The following is a 25,984-nucleotide window of genomic DNA, read 5'->3' on the forward strand; positions in this document are numbered from 1 at the left end:
ATGCAGGATCTTCGTTGTGTGGCGTGCAGGTTTTCTCTTCTCTAGTTGTGGTGCGCGGGCTCTGCAGTTTGCGGCAGGCTGGCTCTCTAGTTGAGGTGCGCAAGCTCAGTAGTTGTGGCGTGCGGGCTTAGTTGCCCCAGGGCATGTCGGACCTTAGTTCCCCCACCAGGGATTGAACCCGAGTCCCCAGCATTGGAGTCCCCAGCATTGGAAGGCGGCTTCTTTACCACTGGACCACCAGGGAAGTCCCTGTAAATACAGTTTTATATGCTTTTTTAAAAACCTTTTAACATTTAAAACACTTGCTTGGCAAATATATTTTTCAGTGGTTATGTATCATTTATCATTTGGATATATCACTACCAAATTATACAGCCATTGTTGGACATGTAGAGATTTTTCATTTTATAAATAATTCTTGAGGTGGACATCCTATATATGCCTATCTTTGTCTACATCTGTTTCCTGAAGGTGGAATTATTGGGCCAAGTTGTGCCAATTTCTGTAGCACATCCCCACCCACACTGGGCCTCACTTTGTACAATTTCATTTATTTGTGGGGCATAATGAATGTGGCATTCAGTCAGACTATTAGCTGCGTGTGGTAAAAGTCTAATTAATTAGTAAATAGGGCTTGTATCTGAGCAACAAGTCTCTGCCTTCCCAGAGGCAACACCTTTCAACTAGTACTGCCTATAATCTTAATTCTTTACCACTTAAGTCTTCATCTTCTTGATACATCAACCGTTAAGACTTCATAACTCCTCGCTATGACAAATCAGAACTTGGCTCACACCGCTACTTCCAGCCTACCTTTTACAGTTCTCTTCATTAATAATCACCCTAACTGTAGTCCCATCAACTGTGGCCCCTCGTGTCGGGTCCTCTGTACTGACAACAGGACGTCTCCCACCCTCCACCTCTGCCTTCATTTTCACACTGTCAACAGCAGATGGCTTTTCATCCTGTGCAGTAGTCCTTTTGTGTGCTTCATCTGTAGGTATCTTTTAAAAGGTGAAAACGGATAAACAGTATGTGAACTGTTACAGTGGCGTGGATAGTATTCAGAGCTGGCGCTGGCAGTGTGTGGAGATTATATTTCTACCTCTCAAGGTTTGACTTTTGCATCCATCAAAAGAGAATGTTCTTAGAGTCAAGGTCAAGTGGATTGGTTTTTTTCCCCTCATATTCTGTCAGTTGCTCAGAGCAAACCATGCCCCATTTTATCTTGTAATACATTTGGATCCTGACTGGTTTTTATTAGCTTTCTTCATTCTGAGTGTTACATGGGAGCCCTTCCACTCTTCTCTGAGATGTTTTTACAGCTCACTGGCTCTCGTGGGCCATGCAGCTTCTTCAGGTTAATTGCTAGGACTCCCAGCTGAGCCTCCCTCTTCCAGTGTTTTCATGGAAACTTGAGAACCAGCTGTGAGTCTTTGGTCTGAGAATGTGACAGGTCCAAATCCTTCTTCCTGAGAGGTGGAGTAAATTACCAGCTCGCACAGCTGGGTGGAACTGAGATTCAAACCCAGGCAGCATGGCGTCCGGAGCACAGGACTTGGCCACTATGCCATGACTTTGCGAAAGTTAGGAACAGGTAAACAGTTAATAAGGGTGTGACTGTGAGGTTAAACACTGTGAAGAACCGCGATCATCCACCAACCTTTCTCTGGGGTTCCTGCATGACAAGTAATAAAGACTTTTTTGTTTTGTTTTGTTTTGTGGTACGCGGGCCTCTCACTGTTGTGGCCTCTCCCGTTGCGGAGCACAGGCTCCGGACGCGCAGGCTCAGCGGCCATGGCTCATGGGCCCAGCCGCTCCGCAGGCATGTGGGATCTTCCTGGACCGGGGCACGAACCCGTGTCCCCTGCATTGGCAGGCGGACTCCCAACCACTGTGCCAGCAGGGAAGCCCAAGACTTTTTTAAAAGCTCACACGTGGTTGGAGAAGTCAACTTCCTCCCTTATAATGTGGATGATGTGAGAGAAAAACTTGACACCGTGGAAGAAAGAGCCACCGCAGACAGGTCAGGAGGAAGTTTCTCAGACCTGATGCAGAAGGAGGATGACCGGAGGAGAAGTGGAAAGCAAAATGAGAGGTTTACCTTGTGTCGGAAAGATGGTCCATCTCCTTGGCAAGCAGTTAAGGGTCAATCCTCCTGAGTCTAGAGAGAGAAATGCTACTCTCAGGAAACTGGATTTCTCAGCAGACGTCAGCTGAGAAGACACATCCTAAACTGTCTCCTCGTGGGTCCGTAGGGCAGTGGGGAGGAACCTAGCACCCACCAGGTCCTGCCACTCTCAGATAGAGCGTAGTGTCCTAGGCAGGCCGTACAGTCCCACTCCTGAGAGCCAAAGTTGAGCTGGAGCCAGCCCCACACAGAGGGCTGCCTCTGTCGTGACTGTAGATCTCAGGCTGGAAGAAGTCTCTGTGATGGTGCCTGCAGAGAAACCTTCCCAAGGAGAAGCAGGGTGGCGGCAACGAACTAAGCCAACGGCTGCAGGTTAAGCATTCCAAACCCCCATCCTCCTAACAGGCTGTTGAGGACACTGCCTTCAGTCTCCAGGACAGACTGACTGGGCTGGGACAGCACAGTGCAGAGCCTAGAACAGTGAGGCCAGAGCTGCCTGCCCTCTGTTTAGCCAAGGACAGCATTTCTCAACATGATTCGAAGGGTTTGGGGGGTGCCATCCAAAGGAACGTGTCTCATTTACAGTTGTATGTTTTGTATTAGGAAAAAAATCACTAGCAACTTCATGGGTGTTACTGCTTGAGGACAGTTGTTCTCAAAGTACATCTACATCACCTGGGACTTTATTAGAAATGCACGTTCTTGACCCCAGACCTACGGCGTCGGCACATCTGGGAAAGGGACCCAGCAGCCTTTTAACAGCCCTCCCAGTGAGCTGATGCTCATGCTCAAGCTGGTGAACAAGCCAAGAAAAACCGAATCAGTCAGAAAGAGATGCAGGCACGCCACAAGCTGTGAACACGGTTAAAGTCCAAAGTTTCATGGCCTCAGAAGTCAGAAGGGATCGTATTGTAAACATAGGAAATTAACAAAGGGTGGCAGGCGGAAGACGGCTGCAGCAGCTTAGGGCCCAGAGGAGCCACAGCCTTCGTGGGCCTCTTCCAGAACTCAACCACTCCCTCCAGCCGTAGCTGAGACGGACATGAACTCCTGTTCTCATGGCATCTGTCTCCACACGTTTTCCTGGGAGAGACTTGGAAGTGGACTAGGGTCTGCAGCCCAGGGAGAACAGCCCTGCCAGCTGGACAGGAGGACAGGATAGGGAAGAGGAGGGCTCCAGACGCCTCCAGCAGGGAATCGGGCCAATGCCTCTCCATCAGCCACCCCAAGCAGGGGGACTCTAGAAACCACCTGGGAGCAAGCGGCTTCAGAGTCTGTCTCTGGGCCCCAAGAACAGCAGAAGGTACTGACATCCGCAGTGACCGCACTGCAGTCTCTGAGCCGCTACTTACATGTCGGTATTCACCCACCTGCATCACAGCATCTTGGCCCTTCGTGAGGTGATCTATTTACAGGCGCTCTTCACAGCACGGAAGCCGTATCCACACCCAATCCACCCTCTACCAGGCTGCTCCTCGGGAAAATGTTACCTGGCCAAGGGGAGCAACAATGACAAAGGTGGTCAAACCACCTCAGAAAGAGTTGGGCCAGGTCTGGGGCCGCTCAGGCTTTGGGGATTCAGAGGACACACTGGTTGCCAACAAACACTCTAGGCCGTAACTCCCCAAACACAGCCATATGACATGTCCAAAAATCATGGTCCCTGGCCTAGGGCAGGTCTGAGCATTTCCAGTTTTCTTAGCTGGATTCAACCTGGTTTACATTGTTCTTGTCCATGAACCCAAGGAGCCAATCAGAGAGGAAAGTAAGCTATTAGGAGCATTCTCAGATATGCGTTCTGAATCTACCCAGTGAGCATATGCTCAGCATACAGGACGGAGACACCAGGCAGACAGACCTGTGGAGAGGCAGTGATGTTCACACAGTAAAACAGGCCCAAGGGAATCTCAGGCCATTTCCTGGGGAAGGCTTTTGGCAGCTGGAGCCAATACACGATTAAAAAGGCAGGCAAGAACAGTCTGAGGAAGTGACAGGATTCTGTTAGATCTCACTCCAAAGTGGCACCAACTGCCCACTACTGAATCCAGGCTCAGCAATGTCAAAGGTCAGAGAGAGACCCCCTGTCACTGCTTCTACTGCAGCCTAAAGAAGTGAGGACAGCCACAGTGAGCTGAAGGCTGAATCCAACTGGCGCTGTAGGAGGGCAGCAGGGGACGGGCATACCTGATCCTCTCTGGCATCACCGAGCTCCAGGTTGTTCAGCTTTACAATGGGTGGCACCACCGCATGTGCACTGCAGACACCATCATGAAGGAAGTGCGTGTGAAAGGGCGTGGAAATAAACGATAGGATTTGTTTTTGGATAGAGTAGAGGGCTTTTAGGGATAACTTACCAGTTTTTCACAGTTTACTTTTAAAAGTCCTTTTTAAAATTACCACTACACAAAGACTGCTCTACAATTTGTCTTCGCAGGCCTACTTCCAACAAAGTAGGTTTTGATGAAAATATTTGTAAAAGAATGTACAAAGGAAATCACTTTTAAAATATCAAACAACTTATTAAGCACATATTAAAGCAAAGCAGTACCAATTTCCCAAATTACGTATAATTCTTCCTAATAAAAATTGGTATGCCAAGAAGTCTGATTAGAATATGGAGTTGTAAAAATTACAGTTTCATATGTATATTCTATGTATACATTGTGTATATACATTAATACATTAAACACACCACTGCAAGCACACAGTGCCAAACACCAAGAAAACAGCTCTGCTGCTTTGATGACTAGAAACCACACACACCCCAGTCTGAGTTAGCCTTGCATCTTAACACACACATCTCTTTAAAAGCCTATTTCAGGGCTTCCCTGGTGGCGCAGTGGTTGAGAGTCCGCCTGCCGATGCAGGGGACACTGGTTCGTGCCCTGGTCCGGGAGGATCCCACATGCCACGGAGCGGCTGGGCCCGTGAGCCATGGCCGCTGAGCCTGCACGTCCGGAGCCTGTGCTCCGCAACGGGAGAGGCCACAACAGTGAGAGGCCCGCGTACCACAAAAAAAAAAAAAGAAAAAAAAAAGCCTTTTTCAGAATATTGGCTAACTCCTCCCTGCCAATCCAGCAGTGCTTAAGTGCTCAACAATCCACTATTTATGGATTTAGAAATTTTAAGTTTTTCTTGTCTGTTTTTAAGGGCACACAGATGTTTAAGCACTTAAACCAGAGATGGTAATGTCGGAAGTTTCTGAAGTTAAGTTTCATACAAACAGCTACACATCTCCATCCTCAGGTTTATTTCCTGGTGGTTGTATTCTGCTGAGCTCCTATTAGCTCCTAGAGAGCAAGCAGCAACATACTGCTTCTTGGGAATGGCCGGGTGTCTTTCCCCATGGGTCGCAAGAACCCCAGACTCTAACAGACCTTGGGACCCAGGCCAAGGTCTCCGTCACTGGGCATTCACCCTGCAGAGCCGTGCACATTAGCTCAGTGAGCTATGGAACAAAACCCAGATTCAGAAATGACACTTTTTTAAGAGCTACGGTTCACATTCCTCGGCTCAAGAAGGCCTTTAAAAACAATACAAACCAGAACAAAACCCTGCTATGGGGAAATCATCCTTACTCATTAATATCTCCCTGTGATAAGAGGAACTTAACGAAATTGACCTAATATCAGTGCACCTGTTGTGGGGTGACTGAATCCCAAGTCTGTCTTCCCCAAGGACAACAGGAGCTGCTCCACCTTTGCGGATCGATGCTCCTCAAATCCTAAGACCCACTTGTCTTACTGTGGCTGACTGCAGGTCTGATTTTTTCAGACCTGCCTCTCAGGTGCCTTCCTGTCTGCTTTTCTGCCTGTAGTCTGGAAACCAGGACTGCATATTGTCCCAAGGGCTAGTTTTCAGTCAAAGTTCTTGCAACTCTTAGAGATCATGCTGGGATAAAACTTAGTGCAAACTCGATTCCCAGGCAGCTCTCTCAAAGCCTGTTGAGACAGAGATACTGCAGGTGAGTGAGTCCTCAGCAGGCGATGACAGCTTCAGGGCCTTCACAGAGGCAAGACTAGTTTGAGAGTCTACAATGTAAGAAGAGTCAAGGACATCCCATCTGGACAGCTTTCCAAAGCAACCAGAAATACATCACCTTCCAAAAAACCTCCTGACAAACCTGTAGATCCTTCCTAACAATACCCCAGATATTAAGAGGAAATTTCCCCTTCTTGGAGTGCCGTCAATGAGGGCCAACTGGACTGCCAATGAGAAGCCATGAATTACTTCTAAGACTGTACTGTCCAGCCCTGTCCATCTTCCCTTCACAGTGTGGAGGGTCGCCGGTTGGACACACTGTGAGGCAAGGAGGCGAAAGCTGGGCAGAGGCAGCAAGATCTCAGGGCAGGAGTGGAGGGGCGCGGCTGGCAAGGCTGGGAGATTGGCTACAATCTCGATGCTGGGAAAGGTGCTAAAAACACAGCAGGGAAGGCTGTGAAGAACCCTGAGGTGCCAGAGGTCTCAGGACCAACGCATGGCTTTTAAATAGATACACAAATCGGCAGATGTGTGTGTATAATACATACACACAGATACACTTCCTAGCTGTCCACTCAGAGGGCCCAGACACAACACACCCCTAGCAGTGAGGTCTCAGAGCACCCAGACCTTGGTTTCTAAATGTCATTTATCACTAAAGAGGATCAAGGCTTCTTGCAGAAATGCTGAATCCAGGATTGGAAAGGGAAAAATGCCTTTCCTTTCACTGCTTTTATCCCTGCCCTGCTGAGTCCCCTTCTACCCTGTAGCATTTTTCCATAACCTGCTCACTTTTGGTGCTTCTTGCAGTCCAATCCACAGGCTGGTTTTATAGTGAACCACCTTTATGAGCATATTCTAAAATTAAAAAATAGAAAACCACCAGCCCACTCCTCAGCCAGACTAGAATGCAACGCCTCACCTTTACTCCTCCAAGTGCGAGCCCGCCTGAGGGAAGTGACCGGGAAGCCTCTCTCCTCCTCCCGGTCATTTCTTTGGGTGACAGTGTCTTGTTCAGATGAAAGGCGCCTCCCTTCACCCGGGCACCCACTCGCCCCTCGCCGGCAGCCGTGCCCCCCACGCCACGCTTCCATGCCCTCACATCTTCCCTTACTGCTTCAGTTACTGCTCAACAGGACCAAAAATTCATTAGTAGCTGTTTATTGATCAATTGTTTGATATAAAGTTATTTCAGAGCTTCAGAATTTTGCCCAAATGGAATCACAAGCATTACAAAGTTTCTTTCTTAAAAATAAAAAAAAGGATAGGGGGCAGGTTGGGAGGGACCAACGTAGCAGTAGTGGCATTTAAGAATAAATTAACAAAAAAAATTTAGTATTACTATTTATTGGTGACAAACACTAAGTTTTACTTACATTCCATGGGGAGAAAAAATTCCAGCGTAAACAATGAATCGAAGCAGTACTTAACTCGCAAGGCTACCGTGCTTTTCATCTGGACCATATGCAGGACCTCGCTGCACACATTTCTGTACACAGCAACACGACACCAAAAGCAACACAGTTATAGAGATAAACATGGGTCATTCTTTTCAGCCCTACATGGAGATGTAATCAACAGTATAAAGCACTCAAGGAAAATCAATCTGCGTTGTAGATGTGCTACATGGAGATCATATCCTGTAGTGTAGTGAAAGCTATGTGTCTTCAAGAGTCATATATATGTATGTGTATATATAGATATATATATATACACACACACAATTTTTTTAATAATCTTTAAAACAAAGATCAAAGTTCATTTGTTTAAGTCCTGTTGCATTAACAAAAATAAAATAGAAAAGGAACCAAATGATCGTTTAAAGTTTAAAATTCCTAAATTGTCCAATTTATACAACTATGGGAGACTTCATCAAGGTTTCTGAGAAGTGCAGGACTGTTTCAGCTAAACCAGAGGGCACACAATTTGCATCAATGAAATGGTCGTGGGTTAGTCCAATGAAATAAAAATGTATAACCACATACACACGGATATGATCTTTGCCGGTTAGATTACTGATAAGGTCAGTCTCAGACAAGTTTCTAAACTGTGCTATGTAACTAAATACAACTGAGAAACTCTCAAATGAAAATTTTATATAGTGTCATTTCAATCAGAAGAAAATAATGAAACTAAGAATACGTATCTCTTGGAAGAGAGCAGTGGTGACAGTGTGGGTACCGCGGTAGGTGTGGGCCAGAGCACGCCAAGGTCAGCTCAGGCTGAGTAGGAAGCATGTGATTTTCTCTGGTGCTTTCAGCTCTGGGGCCAGACTAAGGCCTCTCTCCAGCGTGGTGTCCAGGGTTTGTCCCAGAGTGTCTGAGTGAGCCAGTTTGAGAAGGGGTCGTGCTTTCTGTTTCTTCTTTCACACAGCAAGGAAAAAAAAAAAAAAAAAACCACCCCAAAAAAACAAAACCAAAAAACAACCCCCCCACCCTAACCAAGCGCTAGGGTGCCTGGGGCGTGGACCCGCTGGTTTCCCAGTGGCACCGGGGTGCCCGGCAGGCCTGCCTGGCCCCCAGCAGCTGCTGCCGCGTGAGGAGAAACCATAGCACAGGCGAGTGGCCATGCCGCTGCCTCCTCGGGCCCCGCCTTCTTCACCACTGCTGTCTCCAGTCCTTTACCCATCGTGTCTCTCGGCCCACTGGAGGTATCAGAAGTTCCAAATTTTCAAAGCTGTTTCAGTATTTTCAGTATGTATGTTGGGATTTTTCAATGGTTCATGGCCAGATAAGGTTCAGCACCTCCCACACCTTTAAGGAAGGAAAAAAAACAAAAATGACCCAGGTTTTGAAATTTAAGACAATTAAGCCATGTTAAAAATGACACTAGCAGACATTGAGAAGTCCAATAGTTCAGGCCCCAGTTTATGATAACTGGATTAAGGTTTTCCCAGAATACACCATCAAGTGAAAACAGCAAAGAAGAGAATGGGTATGTAGTATGTTATCTCTAGGAGGAAAAGGAAGAAAATAAGGAAAGAAATGTATCTGCATAAAGAAACATACAGGAAAGGTACACAAGAAACTAATACAAATGTGATCTCTGGGTGGGGTGAAGAGAATGGTATGGATGAGGACTGCATGAGGGGCAAGATGTATCACTGTGGACACCTTTTAAAATAATTTTGACTTTTGCACCATGTGAATGTATTACCTATTGAAAGCTTAAAAAAAAAAGGGGGGGGCTTCCCTGGTGGCGCAGTGGCTGAGAGTCCGCCTGCCGATGCAGGGGACACGGGTTCGTGCCCCGGTCTGGGAAGATCCCACATGACGCGGAGCAACTGGGCCCGTGCGCCACAACTACTGAGCCTGCGCGTCTGGAGCCTGTGCTCCGCAACAAGAGAGGCCGCGACAGTGAGAGGCCTGCGCACCGCGATGAAGAGTGGCCCCCACTCGCCGCGACTAGAGAAAGCCCTCGCACAGAAACGAAGACCCAACACAGCAAAAATAAATAAATAAATTACTTAATTAAAAAAACAAAACAAACAAATTTTAAAAAAGTAGAGCTCTCTGCCCAAAACTTGGAAACCTTTCAGGGCAAAGGGACAGAAAGTGACTAAGGCAAGTATTTCACTACTAAGTTGAGCAGACAATTTGAATTTAATGCAAATGAGAAACAGAACTGCCTTTCCATGTAGATCAGCTCACTCACACAGACATTGGTCCATTTCCTGTTCTTGGCATCTCTGTGTTTTGTTGGTCCAACTCAGACAGCAACTTTAAAATGTTCAGTGCAGCCTAGCAGGAATGAAAAGGGAAGTCAAACCACAGCCACCGCTCAGGACCACAGTACACGACACTGAACAGCGAGTGGAGGGCTTCTCCTGTTGCCCAACAAAACAAGTGGTCCCACTAAATAACCCGTTCATGTTTGAACTTGTAATTAAAAATATAAATTAAAAAATGTTATCCATGGTTACCTCACTGAATCACAACCTCTGTTAATTTTATTACATTGCCTTCTAATATTTTTAACCTGTGGTCACCAGACTGTACAAATTTTATATCCCGCTTTAAAATAAAACCTTATCATGTTTCCGTGTTAGAATTAGAATACATTACCCTCGGTGACAATAATATGATGGGTACATTATATTACATCAGGTGAATATACCACAGTTAATGTCAATTAATTTAATCAATTCCTTTTCTTCGTTTTAGTATTTCTTACAATAATAATTTCATCTGAACAGAACACCAAAACAAGGGGCTTTCTAAGTTGCCAGAACTTGGGCCTGCAATTCCTTGTTCTGGTCAGAGATGAACTGAATACAGTATCTGGATGCGTTCCAGGATCCAAGTCCACCTCTCAGGTCAGCAAGGGAAGAGAGGAGAGGGTTTGGCCAAAGCCCATGAATTCTGATCAACAGAATGAGAAATCAAGCCAGTAACCTAAGAAAAGTCTTCAGAAATATGAAACCTATAAAACAATCAACTGTTCTCGAAGTCTACAGGAGAACCCTCTTCCTGTCTTTCTGAGGCCAGCAGCAAGCCAGGCCCGCCGTGAGGGGTAACGTACCATATCGTGGCAGGACTCCACATCCTTTCCGATACCATGGCTGATCAGGGGCGGCTGAGAGGAGCAATTGATAAGAGATACAAATTCGTTCTTGTTGTTTTTGGGGAAGTCTTTGTATTCAACCTAAAGGGGAAAAGAAAACTGAGGCAAGGATAGGAAGGCAGGGAGTATGAGCGGGGCACAGGGCTGCGGCTCTGGGCCCAGTGAACAGAAATGACACCTCTCCCTGGTCTCAGCCTGACTTGTCTACACCAACTCCTGCTCAACAGGCACAAGAGACTCACAGTGGGGTCTGCTGCTAAGGGGCACTGAGGGCTGCAGGCAGGATGCCAGCGCCCCAGCTTCCAGAATCTTCCAGGAACCTAAATGTCTACTCAGAAACCCTGGTGTGGAAGAAGCCATGTCCTTTCCTAGCAGGTAGCAGAAGGGCCAGCACAATGAATCTGTTCTCACTGAAGTCTAAATGTGTAACTAGCACTGGATTCGAGGCTTTGTTATTACGGTTGGCCTGGATTTTTAAAAATTACCAAAGGTTGAGGATATTCTTACCATCCAGGGTTCTAATACTTCCCGTGCCTCCTCCCTTCCTCAGGACCACTCTTTACCATGCTTCCCCCAACCATCCCCCTAGACAAAGAACTTGATTTAAAAAACAAGGTACTTAGTACTGAGAGAAACCAGAGATGACCGCACTGAGGTACAGACCACACAGCTCAGACCCAACAGTTACCTGGAATCCCTGGACTCTGGAAAGATAGTCCAACTGCTCTGAGGGTCTCGTGAGAGGTCCATGGGGTACGTGGCCTGAAGAGATGTTATTCTTTAAAATGGTCTCGGCTGTAGGCGAGGTGCCCCCATACAACAATTCACGGGCTATCATGGCAGTTACCGTGGCCTTGGCAGGGTTCGGAGCTACCCTGGTGAACTCTCTGGTGTGATGCCCTTGACTGACTCCTACAGCCTGGGCAACTTCGGGCACCATGGGAAGAATTCCAGCAGGCAGCTGCTGATGACTAAGATAAGGCATCCTGAACTCATCCTCTTTATTGCCTGGGGAGGGACATGCAGACAAATCAACTCAAGTCCACGTGTGCCACGTGGAGAGATGTTGTAAAACCCCACGCTGGCCCTCCCCCAGCACACACAACAGCACAGGGGTAATGCAGAACCAAGCACTGAACACTAACTCATTACCTAGGTTCCTGCTATTACCAGGAACCACGCAAAGCCCAGAATCACAGTCAGATCAAGACAGTATTAACATCACACTTACTAGTCCCATTTTCATCCCCAGAGCCAGGTTCAAAAAACGTTACTTTTCTTCCATCCCCTGGTTTCTTTATGGGTGTCTTAAAAAAAAAAAAAAAAAGCCATGAGCATCAATCAAACTGTTGAAAAATTAGTTCCTTCTGTCCAAAACTAAACAAACTCCAACCAGCACTAATCTTAGTTTATAAACTTTTAAACGATGAGGGCACTGGCAGAAAGGCCCTCTCCCAAGGCCCCACCACTGGTCTGCTTGTGCCGCCAATGTGCCCACAGCAGAGCCCCCTGCTTTCTCCCAAAGCACACTCTCAGCCACGTCAGCCTGTCCACGAACAGCATCTAAGGGATGGGGCCTCTGTTCTGTGCTCACAAGAAGAGAGGGGAATGTTTAACCAGAAGGACCCTGAAGATGTTAGATTGATAGAGCTGACCAAGAAAGAAACTTTTAGGCTGATGCTAAATAATTGAATAAAGAGTATTTCCTGGAGCACATGTCGCACTAAAAGATAAAATGACATAACCAAAGATAACAAATGTAGAGGGAAAATGTTACTAGATAAAAATTTTGCCAAACACAAAGGTCTCCCTTCTGAGAAGGCAAAGGTGCCTATGATGCTCTGTAAGATTTTGGAATGAAAACCCCCAAAGCCAAGTCCAGGATCTCTACAGATTCTCTGGTGAGTGTTTGGGATCCCAGTTATTAACTATGTGGCCACAGCTGCTGCCATTTCTCTCTGCTGACAGGACTGACAGACACGACTGAAACAGTCCTGGTGTTTTCAAGTTTATCCTGAAAGGACCATCCAGTGACTGGAAACAAGGTCAGCCAAGGCTTTCACTGAGGGTGCTGCTCACCAACCTCGGCAGAAGTGCGATTTTCAATATGGGATCATTTTTGTCTAATGTTCAATTCATAAAGAGAAAGAAATCCCAAATCGAAACTATGGATTTGGCCCTGACTCTATTATCACACTGTCTCAGTGTCCCAAGCATGTTCCACAACTAACAAAAGCCTAAGGCTGATTAGTCTTTCATGCAGGACTCAAAGAGCACAAATGATAGAATCACACACACATCAATTTCAAGTCCAGTTAATTACCCGTCATCCCACAAAAGGAGAGGAGCAAGCTGCCTGCCCTCCACCAAGCATCCCAGACCACAAAGATACTGGAACAGTAACGACTTAACCCAGCACCACCACGCTTGGAGCCATGGACATGCAACTCCCCTTCTGACCACATTATGATGAAGCAAATGCTAGGACCCTGCTCGGCCAGGCTGCTTTACTGCCAGGAGGATGAAGCCTTGCCCTGAAGCTTAGCCCTGGAGGAGTCAGAGTCCTGAGGTGAGAAGGTCATCTTGCAATTAGAGAGCAAGGACACAGAGCCCTGAGCAGTCACCTTCTCCTCTGATTTGAGGGCTGGTTTGGTGGGCTGAGCCTGTGGGACTTTGAAACCAAGGATTTCCAGCATGTTCTCGGCTGCATTGCGTTTGGCCACCTTCTTATTGGTGCCTGATCCTTCTGCAGTGTGGTTTCCCACCTTCACCTGCATAAAGAAGGCAGAACTCAGATCAGGGCTTAACTCTTTAGAATAAAGATGGGTCAGGAACTGAAAAGAACCCAGAATGGTCAGAAGATGGATGGCTTAACAGTGGTGCCCTGGAGCTGGCTTGCACCAGCCTGTGAGAGCCCATTATGAAATCCTGAGGAATTTGGAGAGGTGGCTGTTAAAGGTAGCTATTATTAAACACTAAAGTATATAAGCTTATAATTAAACAAATTATTTTAACAAACAGAGGTAATGAATACTTCAAATTCATCACTTCCTAACTGGACTCCATTTTACAATTGTCTATGCTTTTGAGGTTCTTTACACTTGTATGTGTATGGTGTCAATATGCAGCTACACATCTCTTTCCAACTCAGATGGAAAATGGCCACAGTGAGAGTACTTACACCACAGAAATCTGCAACTACTACTTATCAAGGATTAAGTTATACTGTTGATTGTCTATTCTTAAGCTTAAGTGATGGAGAAAAGGTTAATAATGCAGATTAAGCTTTAAATTGTTGTCAAGTCTGCAGCCATGACGTAACTAATACAAAAAAGTGAAACTTCCAGTCTTGGGAAATTATTATCTGATTCAGCAAAGAAGCCATTCATATTGTTTAAATGAGTGAAGTTCTGACATGTCTTTGTTGTTAATGTAAATAAAAATATCAACCAGTACTCATGCTAGTACCACAGTCATTCAACATGACAGGAGCAAACCTCCTTGCTGAACCTGAGAGGAATAAAGAATTCACATGAGTCTCATTCTGTAACGCTGCTATTGGTGACTGTCACACTGAAGTTACAGATGTATGAAATTTACAAGAGTATTACATATTTTTTGTAAATTGTATGCTACACTTCCTTCCTATCAGTAAAATTTATAATATACGCACATGTACATATAACACGTGTGCACATACGTGTATAGTCTGCACACACACTGCCTTTCCCTAAGAGTTGGCTGTTAAACATACTCCAGCACACATCACTGCTTACCATCCCCTTCCAAGCTGGTCTTGACTGCAGACCAAAACCAAAAGCCCTGTCACAAAAGAGTCAAGGACACCCTCCCTGGCCTGTGAAGAGGGGCCTGAGGTTGAATCCCAACCGGGCATCTACCAGCCGTTTGATCCTAGGCAAATTACTGAGCCTCTCAACAAGCTGCAATTTTCTCTTGTACATGGAAGGGTCATTACTCTTCCTGCCCTCTGACTGCAGAGGTGAAACACACCAGGCTAACTGATGGTGCTTTAAAAGCTGTAAACTGCTATGCAGAGTGAAGTATTCTGTTTTTCACCAGAAAACACTATTAAATTCAAATCACACATTCAGCTGCCCGTGTGAATAACTGTTTAATAAGCTGAGTGCGTGGAGAAACACTCTGTACAAATCTGAAGCGTGAACCCAATCCCCGGACTCCAGGCTCTACAGAAGGATCAGGAGAAGCAGAAGCAGACCCTTTCTATAATTCATAAAGCTTCTGAGAAGAACAATATTAACCTTCAAGAAGTAACACAGAAAAAAAGTTACCCACGATTCCCCTCCTCTTAACAGGCGCAGTGAGTCCAGGCCCCTACCTGTTGATACAGCAGCATGTGTGCCGTGCAGACAAGCACGTTTTAAGGCATCAGATTAGTGCAGGCAACACGGTCTAATAACAGTGACATTTGGCGGCAGGGAGTGCCCACTGGACCCGGCCTCCTGGGGAGAGGTGTCCGGCCCCTGAACCACCTCAGGCCCTGAGACAGGAGGCAGTCAGAGAAGGGCCGCCCACAAGCCGGCTGACCCACCTGCATCACAAACTCCCTGCGGCGCGGGAGGCCTCGCTCAGTGAGGAGGAGGTACTCTGGCTCCTTCTCCTTTTTTGCCTGCTGGATCTGGGCCAGTCTGCTAATCGGGTTCATCCCCTGGCCGTACTCCGGGCTGCTTTGTAGCTGAGGAACAATGAATGTAGAAATCATGTGCCATGTTAGTCACAGAAAGGACCTTGCCAATTCAGAGACCAGGACATGACAGCTGATTACTTCTATGTTGTTCTAACGGCTCAGAATTAATCATATCTTTTTTAAACCTTTTTTTAAATTGAAAGATGCCTAATGATTTTCTATGATCGCTCTGAGGTGATTTTAAGGTCTTCTTAGCAAACCAACATCACTATTCACTACGAGTAGGCAAGCATCATTGTAACGTCTGCTTTTGAACAGTAAATGTCAACATATGATAGTAAATGAAGAGGTAGAAAAATATAACAAACTCTTTCTAAAACTTCCCAAAAGGCTACATTATAGGGATGGGTTCCCAGCTTTCTTAACAATGACTCAAAATCCAGAAACCATATGCTAACATGTGTGTGAGAAAAACTTGGATTTTGATACAACATGGAACTCTACTGACAATCAGAATGGATCCTGGTGTTCATAAATGTCCCCGAATGGACCCCTGTCCCTTCTTTGGGAGGGTGAGAGACAGTACAATTTTTGATAGGTCCTTTAGCGTGACTCAAAAATAAGAACAAGGTGTATACGTCTGACTCCTACGCCTGCCCCAGACATCTCCCCGCCCAGGGTCTCCTGCGCGTTCAGAACTGCGCAGTGGGCGACGAGACGGAGGCAGCACGATTTAACTACCCTCCCCGCAGATGGGCAGCATGGCTGCCAACACACAGCTCCTCACTGTGATCGCACCCAGACGGGCGTGGCCGCCTGCAGAGCCTCCAGTGAAGCCGGCACAGTGTCCCTGTCATTGCCTAACCTGGGACTCCTGTGCGAGCAACACCAGGTGGCCCCTGTAAAGGCTCTCCGAGGCCGGGCCTGTGCCTGCCAGCTCCCGACCTCTTTCACCAGCCTTCTAACCCCCCAGCTGCCTCTGGGCAATGAAAACGCCCTCTTCATTCAGAAAAGTCCTTACCCTGACTATGGATTTTGTTTTCTTTTTGATTCTGGGCTTCACTCGCTCAACTGTAGGCAGGGGCGGTAACTTCTTCAGCTCCTCAAGAACAGCTATAGCAGCATTTTTCTTTGAAATCTTCTTGCTCTTCCCTTCACCTTCCCCGACAAACTCCCCAACCGACACCCTGGTCACAAAGCTCTTCATGTGGGGTGGGCCACTCTCCCGGGCAACCTGTTTTAGAGGGAAAGACTGAGTGAAAGCGTGACAGACACTCATTACCAGCTGCACGGCACACTGATTAGCACACGACTTCACACGAAACACAGGAAAAGGGGAATTGAGAACAAGACCCATTAAATGAAGGGAGTGTAAACACTGATAATCCTGAATGCTTTCTCTTCCCATTTCTTTTTTTTCCCCCAAACTTGTTAATGTTCTCAGGTCTGATGAGTCCAAAACAGACATGGAATAGGGAAACATTTTCTACTCCCGCCCACCCAGTCAGGACACAGACTGTCCTGAGTTTAGTGAGCTCCCCTGTAAATGGCAGAAAGGGAACTGGCCCAGCAAAGCCCAGAAATAAATGCAGCACACAGAGTTCAAGTTTAATATTTGCTCTGAGCTGCCAGCCAAGATTGAGCTTATTAGATACTGGCTGCTCTACAGCTGTAAAAAGGAATAAGAAAATCTCCAACCACATAAAGTGATTTCCAGTACATAGTAACTGAAAAAAGCAAACTGCAAAAGAGTGCACAAAGGGTGGGGGGGTGTTAAACCTATGTATACATATACACACACCTATAAATAGACACACAAGTGTGTGTGTTTATATGCTTATTTTTTGCAAAAAGAAACTCAGGAAGGATAAAGCAGAAACCAATGGAATCAGTTCCCTATAGCAGGTAGGAGGCGTTGGGGTAGAAAGGGGACGAGATGACACTTCTGAATATATCTTGTGTAGCTTTGACTCTTGGAAGCATTTAGTATTACACATATTAAATATATAAGAATAAGTCAACAGAGATGGGGGAAAATACTAAAATGGAATATGAACAGAAACCTAACTGTAATTAAAGTGATTACATAATCACACAGAAGGAAAATAAAAATCAAATCCAACCTACATGAGCCAAGATACCCTTGAAAAGAACAACTGAGTTAGCAGACTTACACTGCCAGATTTCAAGACTTTCTGTAAAGTTACAGCATCTACAACATCATGGTATTGTTTAAGGATAAACCAAAAGATCAATAATAAAACAGAACAGAATGTAGAAATAGACCTGCACATAGACGGTCTTTTGATTTTTGGCAAACACACCAAAGCAAATCCAAAGTCTTTTTTTTTTTAATGACATTGGAGCAACTAGATATCCACGTGGGGTAAAAACTGAACCAAGATCCTAAACTCAACCAAAAACAAAAATTAACTGAAGCTAGAACACAGACCCAAACATGAAAGCTAAAACTATAAAGCTTTCAGAAGAAAACACAGGAGAAAACTTCGTGACCATGAGGTTGGCAAAGAATTCTTGAACACAAAAAACACAAATTAGAAGTCCTCAAAATTAAAAACTGCTCATCAAAAGACAACATTTAAAAATTTAAAAAGGGAACTCATAGAATGGGAGAGAATATTTGCAATATATGTACCAAACAAAGGAATTATATCCAGAACATTTAAAGAATTCCTACAAGTCAATAATAAAAAGACAAATATTCAATTAAAAAAATACTTCAACTTCAACAGGTACTTTTGGCAAGGATGTGGAACAAGTGGTGGGAGTGTAAATTGGTACAATCACTTTGGGAAATAGTTTTGAGAATTTTTATAAACACCTACCCTTTGACTTAGCAATTCTGAGTGCACATGCACCCAAGAAGACTTATCAACCTTATTTATAATGGTTCCCAACTATCCAATATCTATCAATAGGACAATGGATAAATTAGAGTTTTATATTCATATACTGGAATACCAATACAGTAGCATTAAACTACTGATACACATGGATAAGACTTAAAAGCATTCTGTTAAGGATAAGAAACTCAACACCCAACAATCCATATTATATCTTTTTTTTTAACATCTTTATTGGAGTATAATTGCTTTATAATGTTGTGTTAGTTTCTGCTGTATAACAAAGTGAATCGGCTATATGCATACATATATCCCCATATCCCCTCCCTCTTGCATCTCCCTCCCACCCTCCCTATCCCACCCCTCTAGGTGGTCACAAAGCACCGAGCTGACCTCCCTGTGCTATGCAGCTGCTTCCCACTAGCTATCTATTTTACGTTTGGTAGTGTATATATGTCAATGCTACTCTCTCACTTCATCCCAGCTTACCCTTCCCCCTCCCAGTGTCCTCAAGTCCATTCTCTACGTCTGCATCTTTATTCCTGTCCTGCCCCTAGGTTAATAAGAACCAGTTTTGTTTTGGTTTTTTTTAAGATTCCATACATATGTGTTAACATACTGTATTTGTTTTCTCTTTCTGACTTCCATATGACCCAGCAATCCCACTACTGGGCATATACCCTGACAAAACCATAATTCAAAAAGAGACATGTACCACAATGTTCACTGCAGCACTATTTACAATAGCCAGGACATGGAAGCAACCTAAGTGTCCATCAACAGATGAATGGATAACGAAGATGTGGCACATATATACAATGGAATATTACTCAGCCATAAAAAGAAATGAAATTGAACTATTTGTAGTGAGGTGGATGGACTAGAGTCTGTCATACAGAGTGAAGTCAGAAAGAGAAAAACAAATACCGTATGTTAACACATATATATGGAATTAAAAAAAAAAAAAGGTCATGAAGAACCTAGGGGCAAGACGGGAATAAAGACACAGACCTACTAGAGAATGGACTTGAGGATATGGGGAGGGGGAAGGGTAAGCTGGGACAAAATGAGAGAGTGGCATGGACATATATACACTACCACACTAGATAGCTAGTGGGAAGCAGCCATAGCACAGGGAGATCAGCTTTGTGACCACCTAGAGGGGTGGGATAGGGAGGGTGGGAGGGAGGGAGATGCAAGAGGGAAGAGATATGGGAACATATGTATATGTATAACTGATTCACTTTGTTATAAAGCAGGAACTAACACACCATTGTAAAGCAATTATACTCCATAAAGATGTTGAAAAAAAAACCAATATCATAAAAGACAAAAACAAACAAACAAACACTGAGGAACTGTTACAGATTAAAGGAGACTAAAGAGATGCATCAGCTAAACGCAATGTGTGATCCTGTACCAGACTCAAGACCAGGAAAATACCTTCTCTAAAGGACATCATGGGGACAACTGGCAATATGTGAATCTAGGATGTATATTAGGTAACAGTATTACAGCAATGCTAAATTTCCTGTATTGACAATCAGATTATAGTTATTTTAAGATAATGTCCTTGTTCTTAAGAGACACATACTGAAATATTAGGAGTCAAAGGGCATGATGTCTGCCACTTGCTCTCAAATGATTCAGCAGAATGAAAAATAGAAAAATATGTACATTTATAGAGAGAAAAAAAAATGTGCTAAAATGTTAACCACTGGTGAATCAATGTGAAGGATACATTCACGGCCCTACGCTTGCAACTTTTCCATTGGTTTGAAATGTTTCAAAATAAAAAGTTGAAAAGATGTCTAGGAAATCTGTGTGAGCCCAAGAACTGGCTGTGCTGTGCTCAAAGGTGAGAAAGGGAGGCATCTCAGAGAGCAGCCTCACTGCCCTACAAAGGAAGAGGTTTGTTGGGAAGAGCCCCACTCGCACAGGCGCTTGCAGACTGATCTTAAGAGGGCCCCCGGGATGCCCTCCCACACTGACAGCCTATATTCCAAATGCTCCCTCCCTGAACAGTGCTCTCTGCGTCCTCAGATGAGACTCGAAAAGTAAGGGTAGCCACCCTGATGGCTCACTTCAGATTCACAGTCCACCCTGGTCCCTCAGCAACCATGTTCATTGTCTGCTCACATCATAATCCCACCAATCTACATCTGCAATTTACCCTAGAATGTATTTAGTGGGATCAAGTCACAACTGCCTCCCAGTGACTGTATCAATCAGCACCATAACATTTTCTAACTACAACTATGTATTTTATAAAAAATCTAGCTGTATACATTTTTCTGAAAAGCTATATGAATGGCTCCTGTCTTCTCTATTGCACACTTAACTCAGCTTCCAACATGACATATCTTACTATCTGTCAAAAAGCAAAAAACAAAAAACTACTCTATTCATTTATTCAATAAATACTCCCCAAGCATCCAATATAGGCCAGGGAATCTTCCAGGTGCCAGAGATAGAATTGTGGGGAAAAAATAAAAGCTTTGCTCAACCTACTAATCTACTAAGCTAATATGAACTTTGGATATGTGAGAGCTATTTAATGTAAGCACTCATATTAACAAACTCAACGACACTACCTACACACAAACTGTCACGTTTTAAATAATTACTTTAGGGCTTCCCTGGTGGCGCAGTGGTTAAGGGTCTGCCTGCCGATGCAGGAGACACGGGTTCGCGCCCCAGTCTGGGAGGATCCCGCATGCTGCGGAGCGGCTGGGCCCGTGAGCCATGGGCGCTGGGCCTGCGCGTCTGGAGCCTGTGCTCCGCGGCGGGAGAGGCCACAGCAGTGAGAGGCCCGCGTACCACAAAAAAAAAAAAAAAAAAATTACTTTAAAGAGATATTCACCACCACAGGGCACTCCCAAAATTTCTTTTGTGACTACCTGACAATACCCTGCTAAGTGTTACATATTCCTGAACAGAAGTATGAAAGCCAAATCTAAAACCTAAACAAAAGTACAGGTGGGACAGAGGCAATCTGGTCCCCAAATCCCAAAGAGCAAAAATATAAAATGGCAATCCCTCACTAAGGTCCAGAAAGCTCTGTGACTCTCAGGCAAGCAGCAATTGGTGTGGGCAGGTGACAAGCTTCACAAGGATCTAGGGCCCTGGCCCCAGCAGTCACCTCTGTAACCCCTAGGTGACACGAGAAGCCAGGCATCTCCCATTCCCACAATCTTTGAACCCCTCCCTCCAATCTTTAAACATCCATTCTTGTGCCACACTAATCCCTCAGCAGGAGGGAAAGAAGCATTTCTTCCCTTTCCCGCAACAGGTTCCCAGGGAGACCATGAGGCTTCTCTGGATGAAGATCCCACCTAGTTCCCACTCAACAACTAGCCCTGTTATTCTGTGTGTCCCCTGTCTCATCGCCTCCCCAGCCACCACCTCCCACCCAGAACAGAGGCAAAAAGGCTGGAAGGGATGTAGGGCCAGGTAAGATGCCAGCCCGAGAGCCATCTGGTGCGCTGCACTCTGGAAAGGGGACAATATAAACTGGTCCTGCCTGCCAGGAAGGGGCAGGCATGGGTGTGGGGGGGTGTGGGATGGCCCTGTGAGCCAAGTGCCGCTCCCTACCCCCACCTGTGCCTCACGGCAACAGATGAGTTTGGAGGTCAGAAATCACCATCACTCAGCTGATGGGATAAGGACTGAACTCAGGAGCCAGTTTAGGGCACCAGCACTTAATAGAAGAAGGTATATATCTCATGAGAGTCAGACATGAAATTTGGGGATCACCTAACTACATAATTAAAGTATTTTACAGGACAATAAACTTCAGGTAGACTTTTTTTTTTTTTTTGCAGTACGTGGGCCTCTCACTGTTGTGGCCTCTCCCATTGCGGAGCACAGGCTCCGGACGTGCAGGCTCAGTGGCCATGGATCACGGGCCCAGCCGCTCCACGGCATGTGGGATCTTCCCGGACCGGGGCACGAACCCATGTCCCCTGCATCGGCAGGCAGACTCTCAACCAATGCGCCACCAGGGAAGCCCCAGGTAGACTTTTTAAAAAAGAAATAGGCCAAAAGAAGTTTATGAACCACTTAAAATTGTTTTAAGCAGATGTCCCACCTCAAATTACATGTGGCTGAAGTAACAAATACATCGAGTTTTAAAGCTCTTTGGAAGACTAAACCTATACTCTTTATAACTTTGAAAGACCAAATAGTTGATAAGGAAAACAACCTTGCATAACCAAGCACAGAAATCGAAAGAAAGAATTTGCAAAGAATTTTTGAAAATTAGGGAAACTTTTTAAAAAATTCCCCCTTACCTGCCTAATCTATTTGGACTCACTGTGTCTTTGAAGGAAACACATACTAAATGTACTTTATTTTCCATTTTGAACTAACAATCATTGATTGTTGTTTTTAGACCACAAAGTCTCCAACAACAAATGAGGTTATTAAATGGATGAACTGGGAGGCACACACTGGACAATGACGAAACTTATGTCTTTTTAACAATTACTCTGACATTTTTAGGGCCCACTTAAGAAGATTCTTAATATTTGGAGGGTAGCAGATGCTTTTGAGAATCTTATGAAGGCAACGGACCCTCCCGCCAGAAGAAAACACATGTGAACATCAACAGGATCCCCTTCAGACCATTTTAGGAGGTTAATGGACCTACAGAGGCCAGCTGTGGACCGCCTAGAGATCCATGGCTGCCCTAGGAATAAATACTGCTTTGCTAAATAAATATAAAGTTTGAATCCTCAATGGAAAAATCAAAAGCTTTACAGACAAGCAAAAGCTAAGAGAATTCAGCACCACCAAACCAGCTCTACAACAAATGCTAAAGGAACTTCTCTAAGTGGGAAACACAAGAGAAGAGAAGGACCTACAAAAACAAACCCAAAACAATTAAGAAAATGGTCAAAGGAACATACATATCGATAATTACCTTAAACGTAAATGGATTAAATGCTCCAACCAAAACACACAGGCTTGCTGAATGGATACAAAAACAAGACCCATATATATGCTGTCTACAAGAGACCCACTTCAGACCTAGGGACACATTCAGACTGAAAGTGAGGGGATGGAAAAAGTCCATGCAAATGGAAATCAAAAGAAAGTTGGAGTAGCAATACTCATATCAGATAAAATAGACTTTAAAATAAAGAATGTTACAAGAGACAAGGAAGGACACTACATAATGATCAAGGGATCAATCCAAGAAGAAGATATAACAATTATAAATATATATGCACCCAACCTAGGAGCACCTCAATACATAAGGCAATGGCTAACAGCTATGAAAGAGGAAATCGACAGTAACACAATAATAGTGGGGGACTTTTAACACCTCACTTACAGCAATGGACAGATCATCCAAACAGAATATTGATAAGGAAACAGAAGCTTTAAATGACAAAACAGACCAGATAGATTTGATTGATATTTATAGGACATTCTATCCAAAAACAGATTACACTTTCTTCTCAAGTGCGCACGGAACATTCTCCAGGACAGATCACATCTTGGGTCACAAATCAAGCCACAGTAAATTTAAGAAAATTGAAATTGTATCAAGTATCTCTTCTGACCACAATGCTGAGACTAGATATCAATTACAGGAAAAGATCTGTAAAAAAATACAAACACATGGACGCTAAACAATACACTACTTAATAACAAAGTGATCACTGAAGAAATCAAAGAGGAAATTAAAAAATACCTAGAAACAAATGACAGGCACGACAACCCAAAACCTATGGGATGCAGCAAAAGCAGTTCTAAGAGGGAAGTTTATAGCAATACAATCCCACATTAAGAAACAGGAAACATCTCGAATAAACAACCTAACCTTGCACCTAAAGCAATTAGAGAAAGAACAAAAACACCCCAAAGTTAGCAGAAGGAATGAAATCATAAAAATCAGATCAGAAATAAATGAAAAAGAAATGAAGGAAACGATAGCAAAGATCAATAAAACTAAAAGCTGGTTCTTCGAGAAGATAAACAAAATTGATAAACCATTATCCAGACTCATCAAGAAAAAAAGGGAGAAGACTCAAATCAACAGAATTAGAAATGAAAAAGGAGAAGTAACAACTGACACTGCAGAAATACAAAAGATCATGAGAGATTACTACAAGCAACTCTATGCCAATAAAATGGACAACCTGGAAGAAATGGACAAATTCTTAGAAATGCACAACCTGCCAAGACTGAATCAGGAAGAAATAGAAAATATGAACAGACCAATCACAAGCACTGAAATTGAAACTGTGATAAAAAATCTTCCAACAAACAAAAGCCCAGGACCAGATGGCTTCACAGGCGAATTCTATCAAACATTTAGAGAAGAGCTAACACCTATTCTTCTCAAACTCTTCCAAAATATAGCAGAGGGAGGAACACTCCCAAACCCATTCTACAAGGCCACCATCACCTTGATACCAAAACCAGACAAGGATGTCACAAAGAAAGAAAACTACAGGCCAATATCACTGATGAACATAGATGCAAAAATCCTCAACAAAATACTAGCAAACAGAATCCAACAGCACATTAAAAGGATCATACACCATGATCAAGTGGGGTTTATTCCAGGAATGCAAGGATTCTTCAATATATGCAAATCAATCAATGAGATATACCATATTAACAAATTGAGGGAGAAAAACCATATGATCATCTCAATAGATGCAGAGAAAGCTTTTGACAAAAGTCAACACCCATTTATGATAAAAACCCTGCAGAAAGTAGGCATAGAGGGAACTTTCCTCAACATAATAAAGGCCATATATGACACACCCACAGCCAACATCGTCCTCAATGGTGAAAAACTGAAAACATTTCCACTAAGATCAGGAACAAGACAAGGTTGTCCACTCTCACCACTCTTATTCAACATAGTTTTTGAAGTTTTAGCCACAACAATCAGAGAAGAAAAGGAAATAAAAGGAATCCAAATCGGAAAAGAAGAAGTAAAGCTGTCACTGTTTGCAGATGACATGATACTATACATAGAGAATCCTAAAGATGCTACCAGAAAACTACTAGAGCTAATCAATGAATTTGGTAAAGTAGCAGGATACAAAATTAATGCACAGAAATCTCTGGCATTCCTATATACTAATGATGAAAAATCTGAAAGTGAAATCAAGAAAACACTCCCAGTATTATTGCAACAAAAAGAATAAAATATCTAGGAATAAACCTACCTAAGGAGATAAAAGACCTGGATGCAGAAAATTATAAGACACTGATGAAAGAAATTAAAGATGATACAAATAGATGGAGAGATATACCATGTTCTTGGATTGGAAGAATCAACATTGTGAAAATGACTCTACTACCTAAAGCAATCTACAGATTCAATGCAATCCCTATCAAACTACCACTGGCATTTTTCACAGAACTAGAACAAAAAATTTCACAATTTGTATGGAAACACAAAAGACCCCGAAAAGCCAAAGGAATCTTGAGAACGAAAAATGGAGCTGGAGGAATCAGGCTCCCTGACTTCAGACTATACTACAAAGCTACAGTAATCAAGACAGTATGGTACTGGCACAAAAACAGAAAGATAGATCAATGGAACAGGACAGAAAGCCCAGATATAAACCCATGCACATATGGTCACCTTATCTTTGATAAAGGAGGCAGGAATATACAGTGGAGAAAGGACAGTCTCTTCAATAAGTGGTGCTGGGAAAACTGGACAGGGACATGTAAAAGTATGAGATTAGATCACTCCCTAACACCATACACAAAAATAAGCTCAAAATGGATTAAAGACCTAAATGT

General features: G+C 44.1%; 1 protein-coding gene across 6 annotated transcripts in view; it reads right to left on the reverse strand.

The window, feature by feature from the left end:
• Positions 1 to 9,756: 9,756 nt before the first annotated feature.
• Positions 9,757 to 25,984, reverse strand: part of STAU1 (staufen double-stranded RNA binding protein 1) — a gene marked incomplete at its 5' end in the record, with an annotated part of 41,233 nt that continues 25,005 nt past the window's right edge. For 4 of the 6 annotated variants that reach the window (XM_079720332.1, XM_079720330.1, XM_079720329.1 and 1 more), the window contains 7 exons: positions 9,757 to 9,852; positions 10,634 to 10,756; positions 11,364 to 11,683; positions 11,907 to 11,982; positions 13,300 to 13,446; positions 15,246 to 15,389; positions 16,363 to 16,593. In XM_079720332.1, the coding sequence (XP_079576458.1) occupies positions 9,763 to 9,852; positions 10,634 to 10,756; positions 11,364 to 11,683; positions 11,907 to 11,982; positions 13,300 to 13,446; positions 15,246 to 15,389; positions 16,363 to 16,593 (1,131 nt within the window). In that variant the 3' untranslated portion in view covers positions 9,757 to 9,762. The remainder of the gene's footprint in view (positions 9,853 to 10,633; positions 10,757 to 11,363; positions 11,684 to 11,906; positions 11,983 to 13,299; positions 13,447 to 15,245; positions 15,390 to 16,362; positions 16,594 to 25,984) is intronic. The other 2 variants (XM_079720331.1, XM_079720333.1) reach the window with 2 other exon arrangements.

The sequence above is a fragment of the Hyperoodon ampullatus genome (assembly GCF_949752795.1).
Source record: "Hyperoodon ampullatus genome assembly, chromosome: 14".
NCBI lineage: Eukaryota > Metazoa > Chordata > Mammalia > Artiodactyla > Ziphiidae > Hyperoodon > Hyperoodon ampullatus.